Source organism: Bos javanicus, chromosome 18 (genome assembly GCF_032452875.1).
Source record: "Bos javanicus breed banteng chromosome 18, ARS-OSU_banteng_1.0, whole genome shotgun sequence".
Lineage (NCBI taxonomy): Eukaryota > Metazoa > Chordata > Mammalia > Artiodactyla > Bovidae > Bos > Bos javanicus.
In genome coordinates, this window is record NC_083885.1 from 15,334,560 (window position 1) to 15,356,411 (window position 21,852).

General features: G+C 35.4%; 2 protein-coding genes across 2 annotated transcripts in view; both read right to left on the reverse strand.

The window, feature by feature from the left end:
- Positions 1-21,852, reverse strand: part of MYLK3 (myosin light chain kinase 3) — a 125,822-nt gene that overhangs the window by 95,245 nt on the left and 8,725 nt on the right. The gene's annotated exons all lie outside the window — the stretch shown is intronic.
- The window catches only part of C18H16orf87 (chromosome 18 C16orf87 homolog), a 33,906-nt gene continuing 13,734 nt past the window's right edge, over positions 1,681-21,852 (reverse strand). The window contains exons 3-4 of the mRNA XM_061385918.1: positions 11,257-11,439; positions 1,681-3,434 (exon numbers count right to left, since the gene is read on the reverse strand). Of these exons, the coding sequence (XP_061241902.1) occupies positions 3,316-3,434; positions 11,257-11,439 (302 nt within the window). The 3' untranslated portion in view covers positions 1,681-3,315. The remainder of the gene's footprint in view (positions 3,435-11,256; positions 11,440-21,852) is intronic.

Here is a 21,852-nt window from a genome sequence, read left to right on the forward strand (position 1 = left end):
TGAGTGCAAAGGAAAATTTCTTGAAGAAAATTAAAAGTGCTATTCCAGTGAACACATAAATGAAAAAGGAAACTGCCTTATTGCCGACATGAAGATCTTCCATATGGACAGAAGATCAAACCAGCCATTTAGCAAAAACATAATCCAGTGCAAGGGCCTAACTCTTTTCAATTCTGTGAAGGCCAAGAAGTGAGGGAGCTGCAGAAGAAAGCTTCAAGGTAGTAGAGGTTGGTTCATGAGGCTTATGGAAAGAAGCTGTCTCTATAACATAAAAATGCAAGGTGAGGCAGCATATGCTGATGTAGAAGCTGTTAAGTTATCCAGAAGACCTAGGTTAAGATAATTAATGAAGGTGGCTACACCAAGACAATAAATTTTCAATGTAGATGAACAGCCTATATTGGAAGATGCCACCTAGGAGTTTCATGGTAAAGAGAAGTCAATGCCTGCTATCAAAGCTTCAAAGGACAGGCTGACTCTCTTATTAGGGGTTACTGCAATAGGTGACTTAAAGTTGAAACCAAAGCTCATTACCATTCTGAAAACCTTTAGGACCCTTTAAAATTATGCTAAATTTACTCTGTCTGTGCTCTACAAATGGAAAAACAAAGCTTGGATGACAGCACATCTGTTTACAACATGATTTATTTACTATTTAAAGCTCACTATTAAGACCTACTCCTCAGAATAGGATTCCTTTCAAAATATTAATGCTCATTGACAATGCACCTTTGTCACCAAAGAGCTCTGATGGTGATGTACAAGCAAGATTAATATTGTTTTCATGTCTGCTAACATAACATCCATTCTGTAGGTCATGGATCAAAGAGTAATTTCAACTTTCAAGCCTTACCATTTAAGAAATATACTTCTTAAGGCTATAGCTGCCACAGGCAGTGAGTGCTCTGATAGGTCTGGATAAATTGAAAACCTTCTAGAAAGGATTCACCATCCTAGAAGCCATTAAGAACATCATGAATCATGGTTAAAAGTCAAAATATCAACATACATTGGAAGGTTGGAAGTTGATTCCAACCCTCATGGATGGTTCAAGACTTCAGTGGAAGGAAGTAACCAAAGGTGTGATGGAAATACCAAGAGAACTAAAACCCTAAGTGGAGCCTAAAGATGTGACTGAATTGCTCCAACCTCATGATCTAATTTTAACAGATGAAGAGCTGCTTTGTATAAGTGAGTAAAGAAAGTGGTTTCTTGACATGAACTCTACCCCTACTGAAGATGCTGTGAAGAATGTTGAAATGGCAGCACAGGATTCAGAATATTACATAAACTTAGTTAACAAAGCAGGGTAATAAAGGTGAGAGGACTGACTCCAATCACATGCTACAGAGAAATTGTTCATGAAAGGAAGAGGCAGTCAATGAGGCAGACTTCATTACTGTCTTATTTTAAGAAATTGCCACAACCACCTTAAGCCTTCACCCAGATCAGTCAACAGTTATCAACATCAAGCTAAGATCCTCCACCAGCAAAGACTATGACTCTCTGAAGGTTCAAATGATGGTTAGCATTTTTTAGCAATTAAGTATTTTTTAAAATTAAGGTGTACATATATATATATATTTAAAGACATAATACTATTATACACAATAAATTACAATATCATACAATATATACATAACATTTACACGCACTGAGAAACCAAAAAATTCATGTGACTTGCTTTATCACAGTATTTGCTTTATTGGAGGGGTCTGGATTTGTACCCACAATATCTTGGAGGTATGCCTATATAAGTTCATAAGCATTTTAAGATATTAATCATATAACTTTTCTTCTCAAAATGAAAAGCTTCTTATCATTTTATTTCATAGATAAAAGTCACATTAACATTCCTGGGAATAAACTTTATTACCAGGGTTTTAAAATGCATAAAAGATAAATGTAGTAGTACTTGCAGGTAAATATGGAGATTGAGGGAAAAGGAATTCTTAGGAAAAATCCTATATCCTACCTAGAGTACCTCTTAAGCTCCCTCTGCTGGCTACCATTTAAATAAAGAAAAAAAAAAAAAAGTAAACCTCTTTTCCTTGGAGCAGTAATGGGAGAAACAGCCTGAAGCTGACAATGCTGTTGTTGAAATTGAAAGGAAAATTCTCCCTAAGCAAGGGCAAGTCTAACTGCTGCTACCTTCCCTAATAAGGCTTTATAATTTCCAAACAGATTTGGGGGGTAGGGGGGAGGTGGGAGAGGCCACAACCAACTTAAAATAAGGAAAGTCATTACCAAGTTTGAATGTGTTAAGCGCAAAATTGATATACAAAAATGCAAAAGCATTAAGTATAAAACAAATCAACTATAAACAATTATCATTAACACTAGGAAATTAATAATTTAAATACAGTTCACAAATTTCACTATAACAAAAAGCTTATAGCATACTATTTAATCTATTCGTTTCAATATTAAGGTTTATTTTCTTTTTCCTCCAGAGTGAGGTTAAGTAACAACTTAAATAATTTTCAGGATGTATAAATGAACATCCATTCAGAACGAACATTACTGCTTAAAAGTGGCTAAGAAATATTTTGCATGTAATAAATATATTCTATGTTTAGGTTAACAGGCACCATCTCGAGAGCAAAAAAGTTTTTTTTAACCAATAAATAAATTACATTCAAGAAAACAAAGTGTTTATATCTGAAGTATGATATATCCTTAAATGTTTTTCTTCATATATAGCACCCAAACTTCCAAACTGTCTAGAAAGTAGCTTCTAAAATATAACCCATACCTTAAGTCATAAAAATAAAAGGCAAAAAAAAATCAATTTAAGACAAAACTTACAGTTTATATTAATTCCCCATTCAATAAAATATTAATTGCCAATTTATTAAATGAACTGTAAATATGCAATGTTAGTGCTCAAATCTGAAATATATATTTTTAAAAGTCACTCTTTCTCAAAGTATTTAAAATATTGCATCTCTGGTGGCAAACCTGAAAACTATCATTTTATTTCTCTGGTTTTCAAACTTCTACTCCCAACCCTCTCCTTTAATTCTTTAACAGCCAACCAGTTTGTTTACTTTTTTTTCTTTTTTCTTTTTTGGAGTAAATACACTATATCCCAAACACAAACACTGACAATACTCCTTGGTAAACAAGGAAATCCCAAAACAGTCCAAGCCTATAGCTTCACTCCAAAAGTGTGGCACAGGCTAAATGATAAGGAAAAAAACCAATCAATGGCCCTTATTGATGCAATCAGAATGCTCCTGAGAGTCCACAACTGTTTTGAGAATTTGCTGATGTAATCCTGAAGAAAGTTTCAACACATTTTGCAGACAAATATCAGAGAATAAGTCTTTGATTAATAATTTTTCTATTTATTTCTGCCAAGGCGACTGAAAACACGAAAGCCTTTTCATCAGAGAGGTTAGCATAGATGTCAATTTCCTTTTCCTGTTTCTCTGTTAAAAGAAAAAGGGAAAGCTTTTAACATAAAGGCAGTAGATTCAGTAATTTTTTGAAGTTTTCACTATTTCTTTGACAATAAATACTACACATAATACTATGATGCATACTAAATGATATAAAGTATTATGTTATTAAACTGAAATATTAAAATTATACAAAGGAGTTACTAAAATGCATTAACTTAATTCTAAGACTAAATAGGGACTGGATATATATTTCTATATACACAGTCTAATATTTCTGTAAGAATCTCAAATATTTCTTTCTTCTCAGTAGCATGAGGTCCCTTGTCTCAATCAAAATGAATTTCCTCACCATAAATGCAGGCCCTTCTGAACATCAATGGTGCCTTTATGAATATAATAAATTCTTCACCTTAGCCCTGCTACAGAATATAAGAATAATCAACACTTATTTCTACTTTGCCCCATCTGATTACAAATGTAATCCAAGCTCATGGTAGAATTTTTTTTTAAATACAGAAAACTAAAATAGAAAAGAAAAACCACCTATTTATCTCAAGCCAGCTAAAATCATGATTAACATCTTTGTGGATTACAAATTACTTTTTCAGGTTCTACTATCACAATAAACTGTGGAAAATTCTGAAAGAGATGGGAATACCAGACCACCTGACCTGCCTCTTGAGAAACCTGTATGCAGGTCCGGAAGCAACAGTTAGAACTGGACATGGAACAACAGACTGGTTCCAAATAGGAAAAGGAGTATGTCAAGGCTATATATTGTCACCCTGCTTATTTAACTTATATGCAGAGTACATCATGAGAAATGCTGGGCTGGAGGAAGCACAAGCTGGAATCAAGATTGCCGGGAGAAATATCAATAACCTCAGATATGCAGATGACACCACTCTTATGGCAGAAGGTGAAGAGAAACTAAAAAGCCTCTTGATGCAAGTGAAAGAGGAGAGTGAAAAAGTTGGCTTAAAGCTCAACATTCAGAAAACGAAGATCATGGCATCTGGTCCCATCACTTCATGGGAAATAGATGGGGAAACAGTGGAAACAGTGTCAGACTTTACTTTTGGGGGCTCCAAAATCACTGCAGGTGGTGACTACAGCCATGAAATTAAAAGACGCTTACTCCTTGGAAGGAAAGTTATGACCAACCTAGATAGCATATTCAAAAGCAGAGACATTACTTTGCCAACAAAGGTCCATCTAGTTAAGGCTATGGTTTTTCCTGTGGTCATGTATGGATGTGAGAGTTGGACTGTGAAGAAAGCTGAGTGCTGAAGAATTGATGCTTTTGAACTGTGGTGTTGGAGAAGACTCTTGAGAGTCCTTTGGACTGCAAGGAGATCCAACCAGTCCATTGTAAAGGAGATCAGTCCCGGGTGTTCATTGGAAGGACTGATGCTAAAGCTGAAACTCCAATACTTTGGCCACCTGATGCGAAGAGTTGACTCACTGGAAAAGACCCTGATGCTGGGAGTCGGACACGACTGAGCAACTGAACTGACTGACTGACTATAATTCCACTTTTGTCTGGATTTTTTATTATGCTTTGATTTTTAATCAGTTAAACATGTATATAGTTTACTTTTGTTGTTCACTCGCTCAGTCGTGTCTGACTCTTTGTGACCCCATGGACTGAAGCATGCCAGGCTTCCCCATCCTTCATCGTCTCCCAGAGCTTGGTCAAACTTAGGTCCATTGATTCGGTGAGGCCATCCAACCATCTCATTCTCTGTTGTCCCTTTCTCCTTCTGCCTTCAATCTTTCCAACCATCAGTCTTTTCTAATTAGTCAGCTCTTCATGTCAGGAAAATATTAAGAATTTCAGCTTCAGCATCAGTCCTTCCAATGAATATTCAGGGTTGATTTCCTTTAGGATTGACTGGTTTGATCTCCTTGCTGGCCAAGGGATTCACAAGAGTCTTTTCCAACAGCATAGTTCGAAAACACCAATTCTTTGGCATTCAGTCTTCTTTATGGTCCAACTCTCATATCTGAAAATGACTACTGGAAAAACCATAGCTTTGACTATATGGACCTTTGTTGGCAAAGTAATGTCTCTGCTTTTTAATATGCTGCCTAGGTTTGTTCTAAGGAGCTTTTCTTCTAAGGAGCAAGCATCTTTTAATTTCATGGCTGCAGTCACCATCTGCAGTGATTTTGGAGCCCAAGAAAATAAACTCTGTCACTGTTTCCATTGTTTCCCCATCTATTTGCCAAGATCTTAGTTTTTGAATGTTGAGTTTTAAGCCAGATTTTCACTCTCCTCTTTCACCTTCATCAAGAGGCTCTTTAGTTCCTCTTCACTTTCTGCCATAAGGGTGCTGTCATTTGCATACCTTAGGTTATTGATATTTCTCCCGGCAGTCTTGATTCCAGCTTGTGAATCATCCAGCCTGGCATTTCATATGATGTACTCTGCATATGTTAAATAAGCAGGATGACAATATACAGCCTTGACACACTCCTTTCGTAATTTTGAACCAGTCCGTTGTTCCATGTCCAGTTCTAACTGTTGCTTCTTGACCTGCATAAAGGAGGCAGGTCAGGTGGTCTGGTATTTCCATCTCTTTCAGAATTTTCCACAGTCCGCTGTGACCTACACAGTCAAAGACTTTAGTGTAGTCAATGAAGCAAAAGTAGATGTTTTTCTGGAATTCCCTTGCTTTTTCTACAAACCAGCATATCTTGGCAATTGGATCTCTGGTCCCTCTACCTTTTCTAAACCCAGCTTGAACATCTGGAAGTTCTCGGTTCACATACTACTGAAGCATAGCTTGGAGGATTTTGAGCATTCTCTTGCTAGCATGTGAAATGAGTGCAATTGTGCAGTAGTTTAAACATTCTTTGGCATTGCCTTTCTTTGGGATTGGAATGAAAACTGACCTTTTCCAGTCCTGTGGCCACTGCTGAGTTTTCCAAATTTGCTGGCATATTGAGTGCAGCACTTTAACAGCATTTATCTGATGCAACATCTTGGACTTCTGGTTTCAGGCATTATAAACTGACTTTCCACCGTGAAAAATTAGGATTTATTGTTTTCTGTCTCTTGCCATCATACTCTTATCACATCTTCCCATTACAGTTATATTATCATTTTGATGAGATCAATATTGTGCTTACATTATTCATAACATAAATTATTTCACTTTTCATGTACATTGTTTTCCCTGAAAAGATTCTCTTTCTTCATTTGCTTAGTTTTCATTACTAACTGAACCCAAATTCTCTCCTAGTTGGATAAATCTTTCAGAATGTTTACATATATCAGTTTTATCTTCTTGAAGAAATTCTTCAAGAAAGTCTTCTGCTATACTCCAATCTGACATGGTTGCTTTCTAAGCCTACTGCACAATGATCATGTTGAGATCCCTCGTCAATATCATGCTGGAGATTTCTTATCTCTCTTGAGTTGGACCCTGTGTTCTAAGTTCAGGATACGTTCTTGGTTTACGTCTTCATTTTGATGCCATGTATCTTGCAGTAGCTTCCTGAGAAAGGGAGTATGGGTAGCAAATTTTTTGAGATCCTAAATATTAGAAAGTGTCTTGAGTCTTTCTTCATACTAGTTACTAGTGTGATTAAGTAAAGACCTGAAGATTTCCTCTTAGTATTTAAAGGCAAAATACTATATTCCAAATACTGGTGCCACTGCTAAGAAAATTCTATACCACTTTTTATAGTTATTTTTTAAGTTGTTGCTAATTTACCTAAAATGAAATATATGATCTTAAGTGTACAACTGGATGACCCACACCACAATCAAGATACGAAAATTTCTCATTCTCCTCTCCAGTCAATCCCTCCCCACCCTACCAGAAATATTAGTCCACCACCATAGATTCATTTTGCCTGTTCTTGAACATCATATAAGTGGCATTGTATAATATGTACTGTTTTGTGTCTAGCTTCTTTCATTCAACATGCTTTTGAAATTTGTTGATGTTGCTCATCACAAGTAGTTTGTTCCTTGCTGGATAGTATTTCACTGTACCATTTTGATTATTTCCTTTGAACACTTGAAGGATTTTCCTTTTAACCAAAGAGAGATAATTTATGATGATATAATTTTGCATAATATCTTGTTTTAACCATTCACTTAATTTGGTGGGGTATTTCAATACAGAAATTCAGTGTCCTTCAGGTTTGGGAAAATTACTCAAATTATTTCATTGATGGCTTCCTTCTCTTTCATCTTCTGTGTTCTTTTTCTGCAACATCAATTATTTACATATGTTGACCTCAAACTGGTCCTCTAAATTTCTTATGTTTCCTATTCTATTTTTAATCTCTTTTCCTATTGCTATACATTCTGGTACATTTCTTCAATTTTGTCTATCAGATTTCCGTTAAAGTTTGCCATTTTTGCAAATCATATAGGCATATCTATACACATACACACATATATGATTCTCATTTTAAAGTTACATTTTATATATATATATATATATATATATATATATATATATATATATAAGATTCTCATTTTAAAGTTCATTTTCCAGGTACTTTTTTGACATCTTCAATTTCCTTTTGAGAAAAAGGAAATTCCTTTTTGTTTCATTACTACCACAACTTCTCTTACAAAGAATATTAATGGCAGTTTTCATTTTTTTTTCACCCTGGAAAAACTCATCCAAGTTACTTTTTTTTTCCTTTATGAAAGCCTGACTGGAGAACCCAATATTTACATCTCTAATTTTCACCTAACTTTCCTCATTTTAATTTGATAGCCCTACCCTCAATGATGCCTGGTATTTCCGAGACCAGAAACTCTTTTGCCTTATCTTTTATCAAAGGATAAACAGCCCTAGCAAGATATTAAAAAAAGACTTTCAAATAAAGTTTTTTAGCCTCACCTTCACCTCTACACTTCCAGACATAACTCGTACCAAAAATTGCTGACCTTAAGGAAGATGTAAAACAAAAAAAAGTTTCTTTCTTAGCTTTTCTCAAAGGAGCTTACAATTTAGGTTTCTTGGGTCTACTAAAGAAGTTATTACTTTCCAGAATTTTGCTGTTTCTCCTATTCCCTCTCCTTGTGGAACTTTGCCCTTGAAAAACAAAAAGTCCCTTTCCTACTTTACTAGGGTTTGGGGAGAGCACAGAGCTAGATGTGTTTATTCAATCTACCATCTTTAACTTGAAGTCTACCTTAATTCTCTATGTTCATTAATAAGATATTCAAAATTGGCTAATAAATTTTAATCAGTGAAAATGTCACTCTTACTAATATCCAAAATAATCATAACCCCTAATATAAAATGAAGACTTATTTTAAACCAACCAAAAATTAAGTTTAATGACTGGCTTTTATGATGTTGTTACCTAGATGTCTAAAAAGATTTCCTTTCATTCTTCTATTTTTCTCAAAATATACAAAATAAAGTCAATTAAAAATGTGCTTTTAGACACATTGTAAGGTTTTCCTTTTTAAAATAAAGGTAAAGCTTGCTTCAAATTCTTTAAGTGTCCTATGAGCAGGGAAAAATACTGAATTTAAGTGGCTACTAAACAATAAGAGGAGAAGGCAATGGCAACCCATTCTAGTACTCTTGCCTGGAAAATCCCATGGACGGAGGAGCCTGGTAGGCTGCAGTCCATGGGGTCGCTAGGAGTCAGATATGACTGAGCGACTTCACTTTCACTTTCATGCATTGGAGAAGGAAATGACAACCCACTCTAGTATTCTTGCCTGGAGAATCCCAGGGACGGAGGAGCCTGGTGGGCTGCCGTCTATGGGGTCGCACAGAGTCGGACACGACTGAAGTGACTTAGCAGCAGCAGCAGCAGCAAACAATAAGAAGTATATCAAAGAAGTCTATTCTAAAATATATAGACATTTTAAATGTTCATATTTCCCACCAGTATTATATTTAGAAAACATGGTGTGCCTTCAGGGACCGTAAGTACAGCCCAAGAGCAAAATCTAGTCTGCAACCTGTTTTTATAGTCTTACTGGAACACAGCCATGCCCATTCATTTACATATTTTCTATGGCTGCTTTCCAGACACAATGACAGAGCAGAGTGGCTTTGACAGAGACTTTATAGCCCTAAAATATTATCTGGCTCTTTACATAAAAAGCTTGCTGACTGCCCCTGTTCCTGACCTACATTAAAAGATTCCATTTGATTACACAAAAATTGCTTTGAGGTCTTCCTTGTTTGTAGTAAAAGCATATCTTACTCTAGAAACAACTTTCTTAAACCTTTTCTATAACAAACTAAAAATATCTGAAAAAAATGTATAGCCAAATAAATGCTTCTGTTTTCAAGTTAACACAAAATAAAAGATTCAAACCTGCACAGTGAGTACCAGAACTACAGAGTCTTCATTTCCCCAAAGAAAAGACTGTCGTTATCTATTTTCTCATCTCCTCTGACCCACCACCAGAAGCATTCCTTTTCCATTCTTTGGATTATGTTCTCTTTACTTCAACTGTAAAGAATGTTCTGTTTTCTGGGCCAAGCAGTATTTTCCTTTTCTCTTTTTTCTCTGTTAGACTTTCCTTTACCTAGTTTCCCTATTGAAATAGTCTTTGGCATATACTTTCTGGTCACCCCATTATTAAAGAAGCACATTCAAACTGAGAAGAAAACTCAAACTCTCTGGAAGACCAGCATAATAGAAGAAAAGAGAAGTAGTAAAATTAGCCAAGGAATTAAGGAGTATCTAAGCACAGTCTTCACAGAATATACTTAAAGACATTATTAACCTTAATTCTTTAGCCATATGATATTAAGAAATCTTTAACTTTGATAAAAGCTATAAAGATGAAGTTATTTACACTAACAGTAGTAATTTTATTCAAATAGAAATACACAAAACAGGGAGAAATGGTGAACAGGTAAGAAATTCTCAATGTCTATAATATATTTATGGGTGAATACCTGAATACTTAAGACTGAATGCCTGAAAAGTATAGCGTAGCTCACAAATAACATAAAAAATTATAAACGCATTTAACTGAAGATGAAATTATTCTAACAGAGGTTTTTTTGATGTCTAATAACATTGTTATTTATTTTTAATTAAAGTGCAGTTGATTTACTTGATAGAGACTTTAAAAGAATTATAGAAAGCAACTATCTTTTTCATTTAATTACTGACTTGAAATTAGGGGCATATGGGGGGTTCATTATACTATTCTTTTTAATTTGTGTAATTTAAAAAATTTTCCACAATAAAAGGTTTTTTAAAAGATAAACAAAAATCAAAGAAAAAGAAGCTGAAGTTTAAGTTGATGGTTAAAAACATCATGGTTGATGGTTATTGGTAGGCATACTAGTTATCCAAAGAAAAGAGAAAATCTATAAGGAGAATATGAATATGTTTTAGACAAAGAAGAATTCACCTTAGCTTTTGGATACTGAAGAACACTGAAAATTCATACTGAAGAACACTTTCAATAGTAAATTTTTAAAACTCACAGTATAATAGTTTGAAACAAATCTTAACAGAATTTAGATTTATCTTTTAAAAAAGTATAACCATTTTAACAGACTTATTCAGGATGTCATACACAAATTACTGTCTCTGAACTTTACTATCATCAGTTTATAGGAAAGTGAATTTACCTAACTTAAGCCTTTATTTTTCCAGTAAGAATTAAATTTATGGAAAAAAAAAAAAAAGAATTAAATTTATGGATTAAAAAACAAAACAAAACAAGTATCTACCTGAGAGAAAAGGCTTTTACAAACTAAAATATAAGTTGGAATTTTAAATCCAGGAGTTAAATGCCTACCAAATACTTTCTTCACTACTATCTAATTAAGATCTTAGAAAACTTTAATACTTGGGGGAAAAAAAAACTGCTTGGATTTACTCATACCTCTTTCTTCCTCATGTTTTTTGGCAGATGCACTTTTAGGTCTTCCTCTTCCTCGTCTGATATGATCTGAATGGCTGTTACTTCGAGACCTCTTTCTGTTTTCTAAATCTTTATTTACTGTAGAATTTATCTTCTCTCGCCTAACTCTCTCTGTTCGCCTCCTCTTGGCCTCATGCTTGTTTTCTGTATGGATGAATAAAAGTGATATATTTTAGGGCTTAAGCAAGAACTGTTTGCCCATGTTCACAATGCTTTCTTCTTTTTCTTTCTAAATAGCGCTAGAGTTTGCTGCCTGGCATATTTTATAAAATTACATCCATAACATCTATGCCCTTCAAACCCATGCAGAAAAAAAAGAAACAACAGAATTCAGATCCATATTAACATGTAAGGTAGGAGGAATATTAGAAAACAAGTATCTCTATTTGATATTCAGCCCCTGTAAATTCACACAATTCCAAGGCAACCTTTCTGCCTTTTTCCTTTTCTCTGTTTCTAAGCTAAAAATGGTGAAGTATTAAAAAGGAAAATAAATATTCCATTCCTTTTTTCCCCCTACCCAAATCACAGATTGAAATATATAAAATACACAGAAGTAAAACTGACCTTAGCTATACTATATTAATGTTATGGAAAAAAACAAACAGAAAGTATCTAGGGAAAACATAAAAACACTAGGGAAGTAAGCAGTTTCACTTTAGTTACAGACAAGGTCATTTCTGACATTCTAAGAGCATATTTATCCCAATTAGAATCCAATAGGGGAACTTTACTCAACATGGTGATTTAATTAATGCAAGGAGCCATCCTTCTCACTCCAAACAGATTCAAAGGTTGGGTAAGACAAACAATAAATTTAATACATACCTGACTTTAAAAGAAAGAAAATTCCTCAAATGCCTAAAATAATGGTGGTAAAGGGGCAAAACAAATAAAAAAATTCATATCCCAAACACTAAAGGGAAAAAATTCAAAGGCTATATAAATTAAGTATGCTTAATAGGTACTATAAAGCAAAATAAATTTAAGTAAAATATTAATAGTTATTTCCAAATACCATATCCTTAGAAAATTAGTTAATTCCAGGTCTCAAATGAGACATACACCAGATAATGCAAGAACATTTAATTATTCCAGATTGTAAGAAAGTTCTTAGTTTAACAAATAATTTGCAAGGAATAAAAAAGAAAATAATAGAGTCAAAAGAGATATCACCCATATACAATGTGAGGACCTTATTTGGAATCTGTTTTTAAAAACCATTTATGAGAAACCTGAAAATGTCAACACCAGTTGGATACTTGGTATTACAGAATTAGTGTTATTTTTTTATTGCATGTAAGTTTTTAAAAATTATTTATTTATTTGGCTGTGCCAGGTCTTAGCTGTAGCATGTGGGATCTAGATCTCTGACCAGGGATTGAACCCAGGCCCCCTCCATTGGGAACATGGAGTCCTAGCCACTGGACCATCAGGGAAGGCCCTGTGCTTCAGCTTTTAAAGGTCAACCTTTCAGAAACATATAACGAAATATTTATAATTGAAATTATATGAGATTTGCTTAAAATGATATACAAAGACAAGAAATGGATGTGGATGTGACAGTGCATGCTTAGAATTTCTCAAAAAAATAAAAAATTGATTTGATACAGTTTCATTTATTATGGCATCTAGTATTACTGCTAAAGGCAGAAAGCTTATTATTTTAGTGATTTAAAAAAAAAAAACAATTTTAAATGAGGCTTGACACTTCTAATCCAATTCTGAAAATATAAAGAAATATGATGTTGTTTAAAAAAACAAGAAATTTACATGTGATTCCAGTATTATTATCTAAAGTATAGATTTTGTTCAAATTTCACAAAATTTTATACATGTCCACTATTGGTTTTCATACCTAATTCAAGATTTCACATTGTATTTCTTGGATTGACCAGTTTCAGCTACATGCAATGAATTCTGATAACTTCTCTTTTCATCTTTATTCTTTACAAATATTTTCTAATTTCTCTTGTTACGGCTTCTTAGATACACCCATTATTTAAAAGTAGGCATTTAATTTCCATAAATATGGGTTTTTTAAAGTATTTTTTATATTAATTTCTCATTTAAATGCTTTATTCTCCACAATCACCCTGTGTTTTTTCAGTCTTTTACTTTCTTGAGGCTTTCAATGGGTAAGACAAAGATCTCTCTTGGTTAATGTCACACTGCACTTGAAAATATGTGGACTATTTTCAAGTATCTTTTAATATTCATTTCTAACACAATTCCACAGTTATAAGAGAACAATAGACTCTGTTTGATTTCAACACTTTTAGATGATGAAATTTTTGCACCTTGTTTTATGTCCCTGGATATGTTTCAGGGTCTCCTGGTGTATAGTCTATAGGAACGTCAATAGAATTTGTACCCTGCTGTGTGAAAATTGTATAAATTTTAATTATGTTGAATTGGCTCATAAGGCTAGTCTACTATATCCTTCTACTTTTCTGTCTATTCATTCTATTAATTTTTGAGAGATTTTGATGCAGAAACTCCACCTAAAAAATCTTAATTTATCTACTTAAAAAATAATTGTAATATAATGGAACTATATGTAACTTTGATCTGTATTTTCCAAGTCTCCAATAAATGTATTATCATAAAAAATTCAAGAGGACTACTCTTTTCCTTGAAATTAATTTCGTTGATTTTTCAGGTTCTCCAGGCTCCCCATCATACCAGCCATTCCTTTTTTATCTCCTTTGGAGTCTTCTCCTCCCTGTAGATTCTTTTCCATCTCTAATATTAAAGTCCTAGGACTCTGTCCTGAACTCAGATACTCCATGGACCCAAAACATTAAGTGCTGCTGTTATAATGGTTCTAAAATTCATACTTTCAGCTGTGACTTCTTCCCAAAGCTCTAGATTGCCTACCTGACAGCTTCACTTGTATGACTCACAAGCATTTCAAAAGTGCCCAAAAAAATAACTCTTGATTTTCCCTCCTCCAACCTTCATTATAATAGTAAATAGCACCAACAGTTACAAAAGCCAAATAACCTAGTCGTTTGTGACTCAGATTGTTTCTTCCATCATCACAAAAGTCCACAGGTACTCTGTGCAAAATATATCCACAATTTCATTTTTCCCACTTCTGTGGGCAACATCCAAACCAAATATATTCCCTAAACAGCTGTCAAAATTACCTTTAAGAAAAAACCAGACTATATAAGTTCCTTTTCTAAAATCTTTCATTAGGCTTTTCACTTTATTTAAAATAAAGTCAAATTTCCTGACAGAAGACTACAAGTCCCACTATGAGACCTGACATTCACCTCTCACCCATCTCATTTCATACCACTAGCCATTTTGTTCACTACTCTCCAGACATGTCTTCCTCTAAAACAAGTTCCTTCCTCCTCTTGAGGCTCTGCATTTGCTAATCCTTCTGCCTAGAGTTCTCTTCCCAACACTCTTCATGAGACAGGCTATATTTCCTTCAGATGTCAATTTACAGGTCACTCCAAGTCTCCAAGCCCAAGTTACTTGCTTCTTCTACTATTACTATAGTCTGGTTTTTATTTACATATATGCTCAATATGTCTCCCCCATCAAAGTATAAGCTCTACGAAAGTTGGGACACTTGTTTGTCTGTCTCATTCAAAGAAACTAGAACATTATGTACGCATGTTAAGTGGTGCTAAATAAACAAAATTAGACTGAGTACATGCATTTATCTCACTATGTTCTCAAAAATTCTACTGAAATGCAAATAAACATGGGTAAAAGGAAAAAGGAAAATAAATCAGCAGGGTTTGAAACAGGAAATAGTGCTATTAGCAATCTGAAATTACAGAATTCCAGCAAGCTGGCAAACTGACAGATTCTGATTAAGTAACCAGAAAAGAAGAAACTAAAATTCAAAATAAGACTATGAGGTGGCTCCTATAGAAGGGGTAGCTGTTCTTCCCAAAGACACTCCCAGGATAAGACAAAAAGTATAGAAAGGAAGAGTAGGCCACAGAGTGATCATCAGAATAACTCTACAACTACTGTAGAACAGTTGGGCCTATGTATACAAAGCAACTGACAAGGAAATAAAGCTTTTCAGAACCAAGCAATGTTCAAGGGAACTCGGAACTTCCATATCATAGAAATATGAAAGGGGTTCCCAGGTGGCACTAGTGGTAAAGAATACAATTGCAATGCAGGAGACGCTGGAGCCTTCGGTTCAATCCCTGGGTCAGGAAGATCTCCTGGAGGAGGCAATGGCAATCCACTCCAGCATTCTTGACTGGAGAACCCCATGGACAAAGGAGCCTAGGGGGCCACAGTCCACAGTGTCACAAAGAGCTGGACACGATTGAGCAGGCACACACATCAGAAATAAGAAATAAACAAAAAAAAGTAGTTCCTCATAAAAAAGAAACACTATAAAGGATTTCACATTCTGCCTCAGAATGACGCCTTTCTTATTTTGGCAATCATGGATTTCAACAGCATCTCCCAGCTTACCTAATTTACATCTAAAGTCTGTTTCTTCCAATTATACAGAACCTCAAACATTAGCTTCTTCCAAATACACACTAAAAATAAACTCCTTCCAATTATACACTAAAAAGACGATGTCAAATGGACCTTCAAAATAGTGTGAGAAGATTTTCCTGGTGGTCCAGTGGTTAGGAATCCACCTGCCAATGCACCTGCCAATCCCTGGTCTGGGAAGAGCTACATGCTATGTGCAGCAACAAAGATCCAGCGCAGTCAAAAACGAATGAATGAATAAATAAATAAATATTTTTTTAAAGTGTAGGATATGCATGCAAGTTACCTACACTGATAAACCAAGGCCTTCATTTACAAGCATCAACAGAAAATTAAGGATTACCAGCTATTTGAGGAAAATAAAGAGAGCAAGAGAGAAGGAACAAGATAAAACATGAGGAACAGGGAGTTTCCTGGTGGCCTAGTGGTTAGGATTCTGGGCTTTCACTGCTGAGGCCCAGGTTAAATCCCTGGTCAAGGCTAAAAACAGACGACAACAACAACAACAAACCCATAAGGAACAAAGGTATTCTAGGAAACAAAAGCATCTTAAAATGTTTCAGATGATACCTTCAGAGAATATTATACCATTAACATTCTTTTGCAGAAACAGAAAACACCATTCCAATCATATGGAATCTCAAAACCCCATATAGAAAGACAATCTTAGAACAGAACAAAGAACCACACTTCTTGATTTCAAAACTTTTCCTAACAAAACTGCAGTAATCAAAAAATATGATACTGTGTTACCAGAGACAAACAGACCAACAGAATAAAATATCCGGAAATAAATCCACGGTCAAATGGTTTTCAGGAACGGTAGCCATGAAAAAACAGAACTTGCAATAAATGGTAATTGGGAAAACTGGATAGCCAGAGGCAAAAAAATGAAAGTGGACCCTTATACCACCTACAAGATTAACTCAAAATGGATTGAAGACCTAATATAACAGCTAAAACCATAAAAGGCTTGGGGGAAAAAAACAAACAAATAGGAGAAAAGCTTCATGACAGTGGATTTGCCAGTGATTTCTTGGATAGGACACCAAAAATATAGGCAACAAAATAAAAACTAGACAACTTGGATTTCATTTAAAATTGAGAAACTTATGTACATCAAAAGGACACTATCAACAAAACAGAAAGGCAACTCATGAAATCGAAGAAAAAAAATATTTGCAAAAATGTATCAGGTAAGGAATTAACATCCAGAATAAAAAGAACTTCCACAATTCAACAACGAAAAAAAGGTCGAACTTCAACAAACATTTCTCCAAAAATAGACAAATGGCCAATAAACACATGAAAAAATGTTCAACATCACCAATCATAAGGGAAATGCAAATTAAAATCACAACATGACATCACTTCAATCCCACTGGATGGTTAATAGGAAAAGCACATAAAATAACAAGTGTTGCTGAGAATTATACACTGTGGAGAAATAGGAAACTTTTTGCATTGCTGGTGGTAAAGAAAAACAGTGAAAACACCATGACACTTCCTCAGAAAATTAAACAATTACTATATGATCCAGCGTTTCCCCACACAGGTGTATGTCCAAAAGAAACGAAAGAAGGGCACTGAGCAGTGTGTACACACATGCTCACAGCAGCATTTTGCATAACACCCAGAAGGCGAAAGCAACTCAAGTGCCCATCAGTGCATTAGAGATAAACAAAATGGGGTATGTAATACAATAAAATATTATTCAAGAAGGAAATTCTGACATGTTACAACATGGATAAACTTTGAAGACATTATGCTATGCGACACAAAAGGATAAATATTGTATGATTCCATGTAAGAAGATAAATACAGCAGTCAAATTCAAATTCACAGGCACAGGAAAAACACAGGTGGTCTGGGGCGTGATATGGGGATGGGAGGAAAATGAGGAGTTACTGTTTCAGGTATATGGAATTTCAGTTTGGGAAGATGAAAAGAGTTCTGGAAAAGGATAATGGTGAAGATTAAGCACATGATAATGAATGTATTTAATGCCACTAACCTATACAATTTAAAATTATTAAAATACTAAATTTTATAATAAAAGATATGAAAAAATAAGATTCAATGAAAAAGAAGAAATCAAAAAACAAAATGAACTGCTAATAACAAAGTGCAAAAGACAAGTTAAACAGGGACTTCCCTGATGGTTCAGTGGTTAAGAATCCACCTTCCAATGCAGGGGATGCAGGTTCAATCCCTTGTCAAGGAACTATAATTCCACATGCCACAGGACAATTAAGCCTGCGCATCACAAATAGAGAGCAGCTCACGTGCCACAGCCAAGACCCAATGTAGCCAAAAAGATACATTTTTTTTTAATTCTTAAAAAGACAAAATAATGGACGTGTCTGAACACAGAATTCAGGCATGTCCATTATGAGAAAAGGAAAATACTGAAATTTCCTGGAACAAAATGAAAACAGAATATATGACAATAAGGGAAGAGAAATACAGGAAAAGATCTAAGAAGTCTAATACTCATCTATAATATAATGTGTAATTATCTACCCAATATTCATTCTCCCCCTCTTCCTTAAGAATAGAATCCTGCTCTGGTCAAGAGGAAAATGTGCCCAGTTAAAATATACACATTCAAAGATTCTCCTACAGGTGAAGAGGCCATGAAATTTAGTTCTGACCAATGACATATAGTGGAACTGGTTAAGGTTTCCAGAAAGTTTTAAATTTTTTTTAAGGAGTATGATCCCTAGGTTGGGAAGATCCCTTGGAGGAGGGCATGGCAACGAACTCCAGTATTCTTGCCTGGAGAATCCCCATGAACAGAGAAGCCTGGTGGGCTACAGTCCATGAGATCGCAAAGAGTTGGATATGACTGAGCGACTAAGCACAGCACATGGCTGCTTTGTCCTGTCTGTGTCTGTCTCTCTTCTTTCTGCTTAGAATACTTAAGAGATGCCTGGATGTACAACAATTACTTTGTAACAATGAGCATGAACTGACTGGTTCCAAATTGGCAAAGGAGTACTCAAAGATGTATACTGTCATCCTGCTTTTTAACTTAGATGCAGAGTACATCACCTGAAATGTTGGGCAGGATGAATCATAAATTGGAATCAAGATTGCCAGAAGTAACATCAACAACCTCAGATATGTAGATGATATCACTCTAGTGGCAGAAAATGAAGAGGAAGTAAAGAACTTCTTGATGAGGGTGAAAGAGGAGAGTGAAGTTGGCTTGAAACACAACATCCCAAAAACTAAGATCATGGTTATCTAGTCCCATCACTTCATGGCAAATACAAGGGGAAACAGTGGAAGCAGTGATATTTTATTATCTTGGGCTCCAAAATCACTGTGGACAGTGACTGCAGACAGGAAATTAAAAGACGCTTGCTCCTTGAAAGGAAAGCTATGACAAATCTGCTGCTGCTGCTACTGCTAAATTGCTTCAGCTGTGTCTGACTCTGCGCGACCCCATAGATGGCAGTCCACCAGGCTCCCTCGTCCCTGGGATTCTCCAGGCAAGAACACTGGAGTGGGTTGCCATTTCCTTCTCCAATGCATTAAAGTGAAAAGTGAAAGTGAAGTCGTTCAGTCGTGTCTGACTCTTCGCAACCCCATGGTCTGCAGCCTACCAGGCTCCTCCACCCATGGGATTTTCCAGGCAAGAGTACTGGAGTGGATTGCCACTGCCTTCTCTAGAGAGGGTATTGAAAAGCAGAGACATCACTTTCCCAACAAAGGCCCATATAGTCAAAGTTTTTCCAGTAGTTATGGATGTGAGAGATGGACCATAAAGAAGGTTGAGAGTCAAAGAATTGATGCTTTTAGCTGTGGTGTTTGAAGAGTCCCCTGGACTACAAGCAGATCAAACCAGTTAATCCTAAAGGAAATTAACCCTGAATATTCATTGGAAGGACTGATGCTAAAGCTGAAGTTCCAATACTTAGGCCACCTGATGTAAAGAGCTGACTCACTGGAAAAGACCCTGATGCTCAGAAAGACCGAAGGAAAAAAGAGAAGGAGGCAGTAGAGGATGAGATGGTTAGATAGCATCATCAACTTAATAGACACGAATTTGAGCAAACTCTGGGAGATAGTGAAGGACAGAGGAGTCTGGTGTGCTGTATTCCATGGGATCACAAAGAGTTGGGCACGACTTAGTGACTGAACAACAATGAGCATGAAAGCCACATCTTCTCAAGAAAGGGAAGAGCTTAGGTCCTTGGGGACAACACTGAACAGTCCTGTACAGTGGTCCCTTGGTATCAATAAGGGTTTAAAAACCCCTGACAGATACCAAAATCTGTAGATGTTCAAGTATCTTATATAAATGGTATATTATTTGCACAAAACCTACACACATCTACCTGTATAGTCTGTCATTTCAAGATATAATAACTAATACAATATAAATGCTACATAAATACCAGGGCACAGCAAATTGAAGTTTTGCTTTTTGGAACTTTTCGGAATTTCTTCCCCTGAATATTTTCAAACCATGGTTGAATGAACCTGCAAACATGGAAACCCACAGATGCAGAGGACCAACTGTAATGCCAACTTTATTTTTCTTCACTAAAGGAAAAGTAAACTATTTGTCCAATCCAGTGTCAGCCAGGTTTTCCATGGATGGCGATCATGACAACAATTATCCAATAAGCATGCCAGAAAGAAAAGAGAATGGGGGAAAGAAATAGGTAAAAATTTCCCTAGCTGAAGACTGGAGCCTTCGGATGAAAAGGACTTACTGAGTAACAAGGAAGAATGACAATGACATTTAAGTGTGAGTATAAAGTAAAGGCGATCTGTGAGTACAAATCAGAAGATGATTGCTTCTTGGCAGGAAAGCAATGACAAACCTAGACAATGTGTTGAAAAGCAGAGACATTACTCAGCTGACAAAGGTCCATATAATCAAGGCTATGGTCTTCCCAGTGGTTATGTAAGTTCTCAGAGCTGGACCATAAAGAAGGCAGAATGCCAAAGAACTGATGCCTTCAAACTGTGGTGCTGGAGAAGACTCCTGGAAATCCCTTGGACAGCAGGGAGATCAAACCAGTCAATCTTAAGGAAGATCAACCCTGAATATTCACTGGAAGAAATGATGCTGAAGCTGAAGCTCCAGTATTTTGGCCATCTGACATGAACAGACAACTCATTGGAAAAGTCCCTCAAGGGAAAAATCTTTCCCTCATTGGGAAAGATTGAGGGCAGAAGGAGAAGACTGCGTCAGAGAATGAGTTGGCTGGACAGCATCACTGATGCAATGAACATGAACTTGGGCAAACTCCAGGAGATCGTGAGAGACAGGGAGGCCTGGTGTGCTGTAGTCCACGTGTGGCAAAGAGTCGGACATGACCAGGCTACTGAACAACAACAACAAAGTAAAGGTACTCTCTCCAATGGAAGACAGGAAATGTACCACCACATATCTTTCATGAAAATTTTTTCAGGTCTAAAACAATTTTTAGAAAATTAGTTCCAGAAATAAAAACACATGGGTTTTTTTTTTTTTTAAGTATGTAAGAAAAATTGAGATTATCCTTGTAGTACAACGGAAAGAAATTTTAGTATGACAGCTCTGCTGTGGATCTAAAATCAGGAATAAAATTGTAAGGAACGATTTTTCTGAAATAACAATACCAAATCTTCACGGTCAAGTAATTCAGAGTTAAGGATAACTTACTACTGAATTAATGTTGACTGACTTTGGATTTCTAAAAGGTATTGGTGATAATAATTTCTTCATTTTTCTTCCTTAACAAAAGTGAGTACGCAATTTGTAGATTCTTGCTTACTTACCAGCCTTTGCCTATGAACTTAGAGAATAATTTAAAAATTGTGTTTAATATTTCTATCCCTTTGTTCCTTCTCCCAGTAAAAACTAGGGAGGTGGTTGCTTAACCTAAAGCTTGTACTCACTGAGAAATTAACAGTTAAATATAAATGAGCTATCCCAATATCTTATTGTTTTAAGTCTTTTTCTTACCTTTAGAGGAAGTCTTCTATAAACTAGTATCTCATTTAGATTTTTGAGTTTATTTTTTCTTTACAGTTTTTATAACAAAAAAATGTATAAAGGAAAAA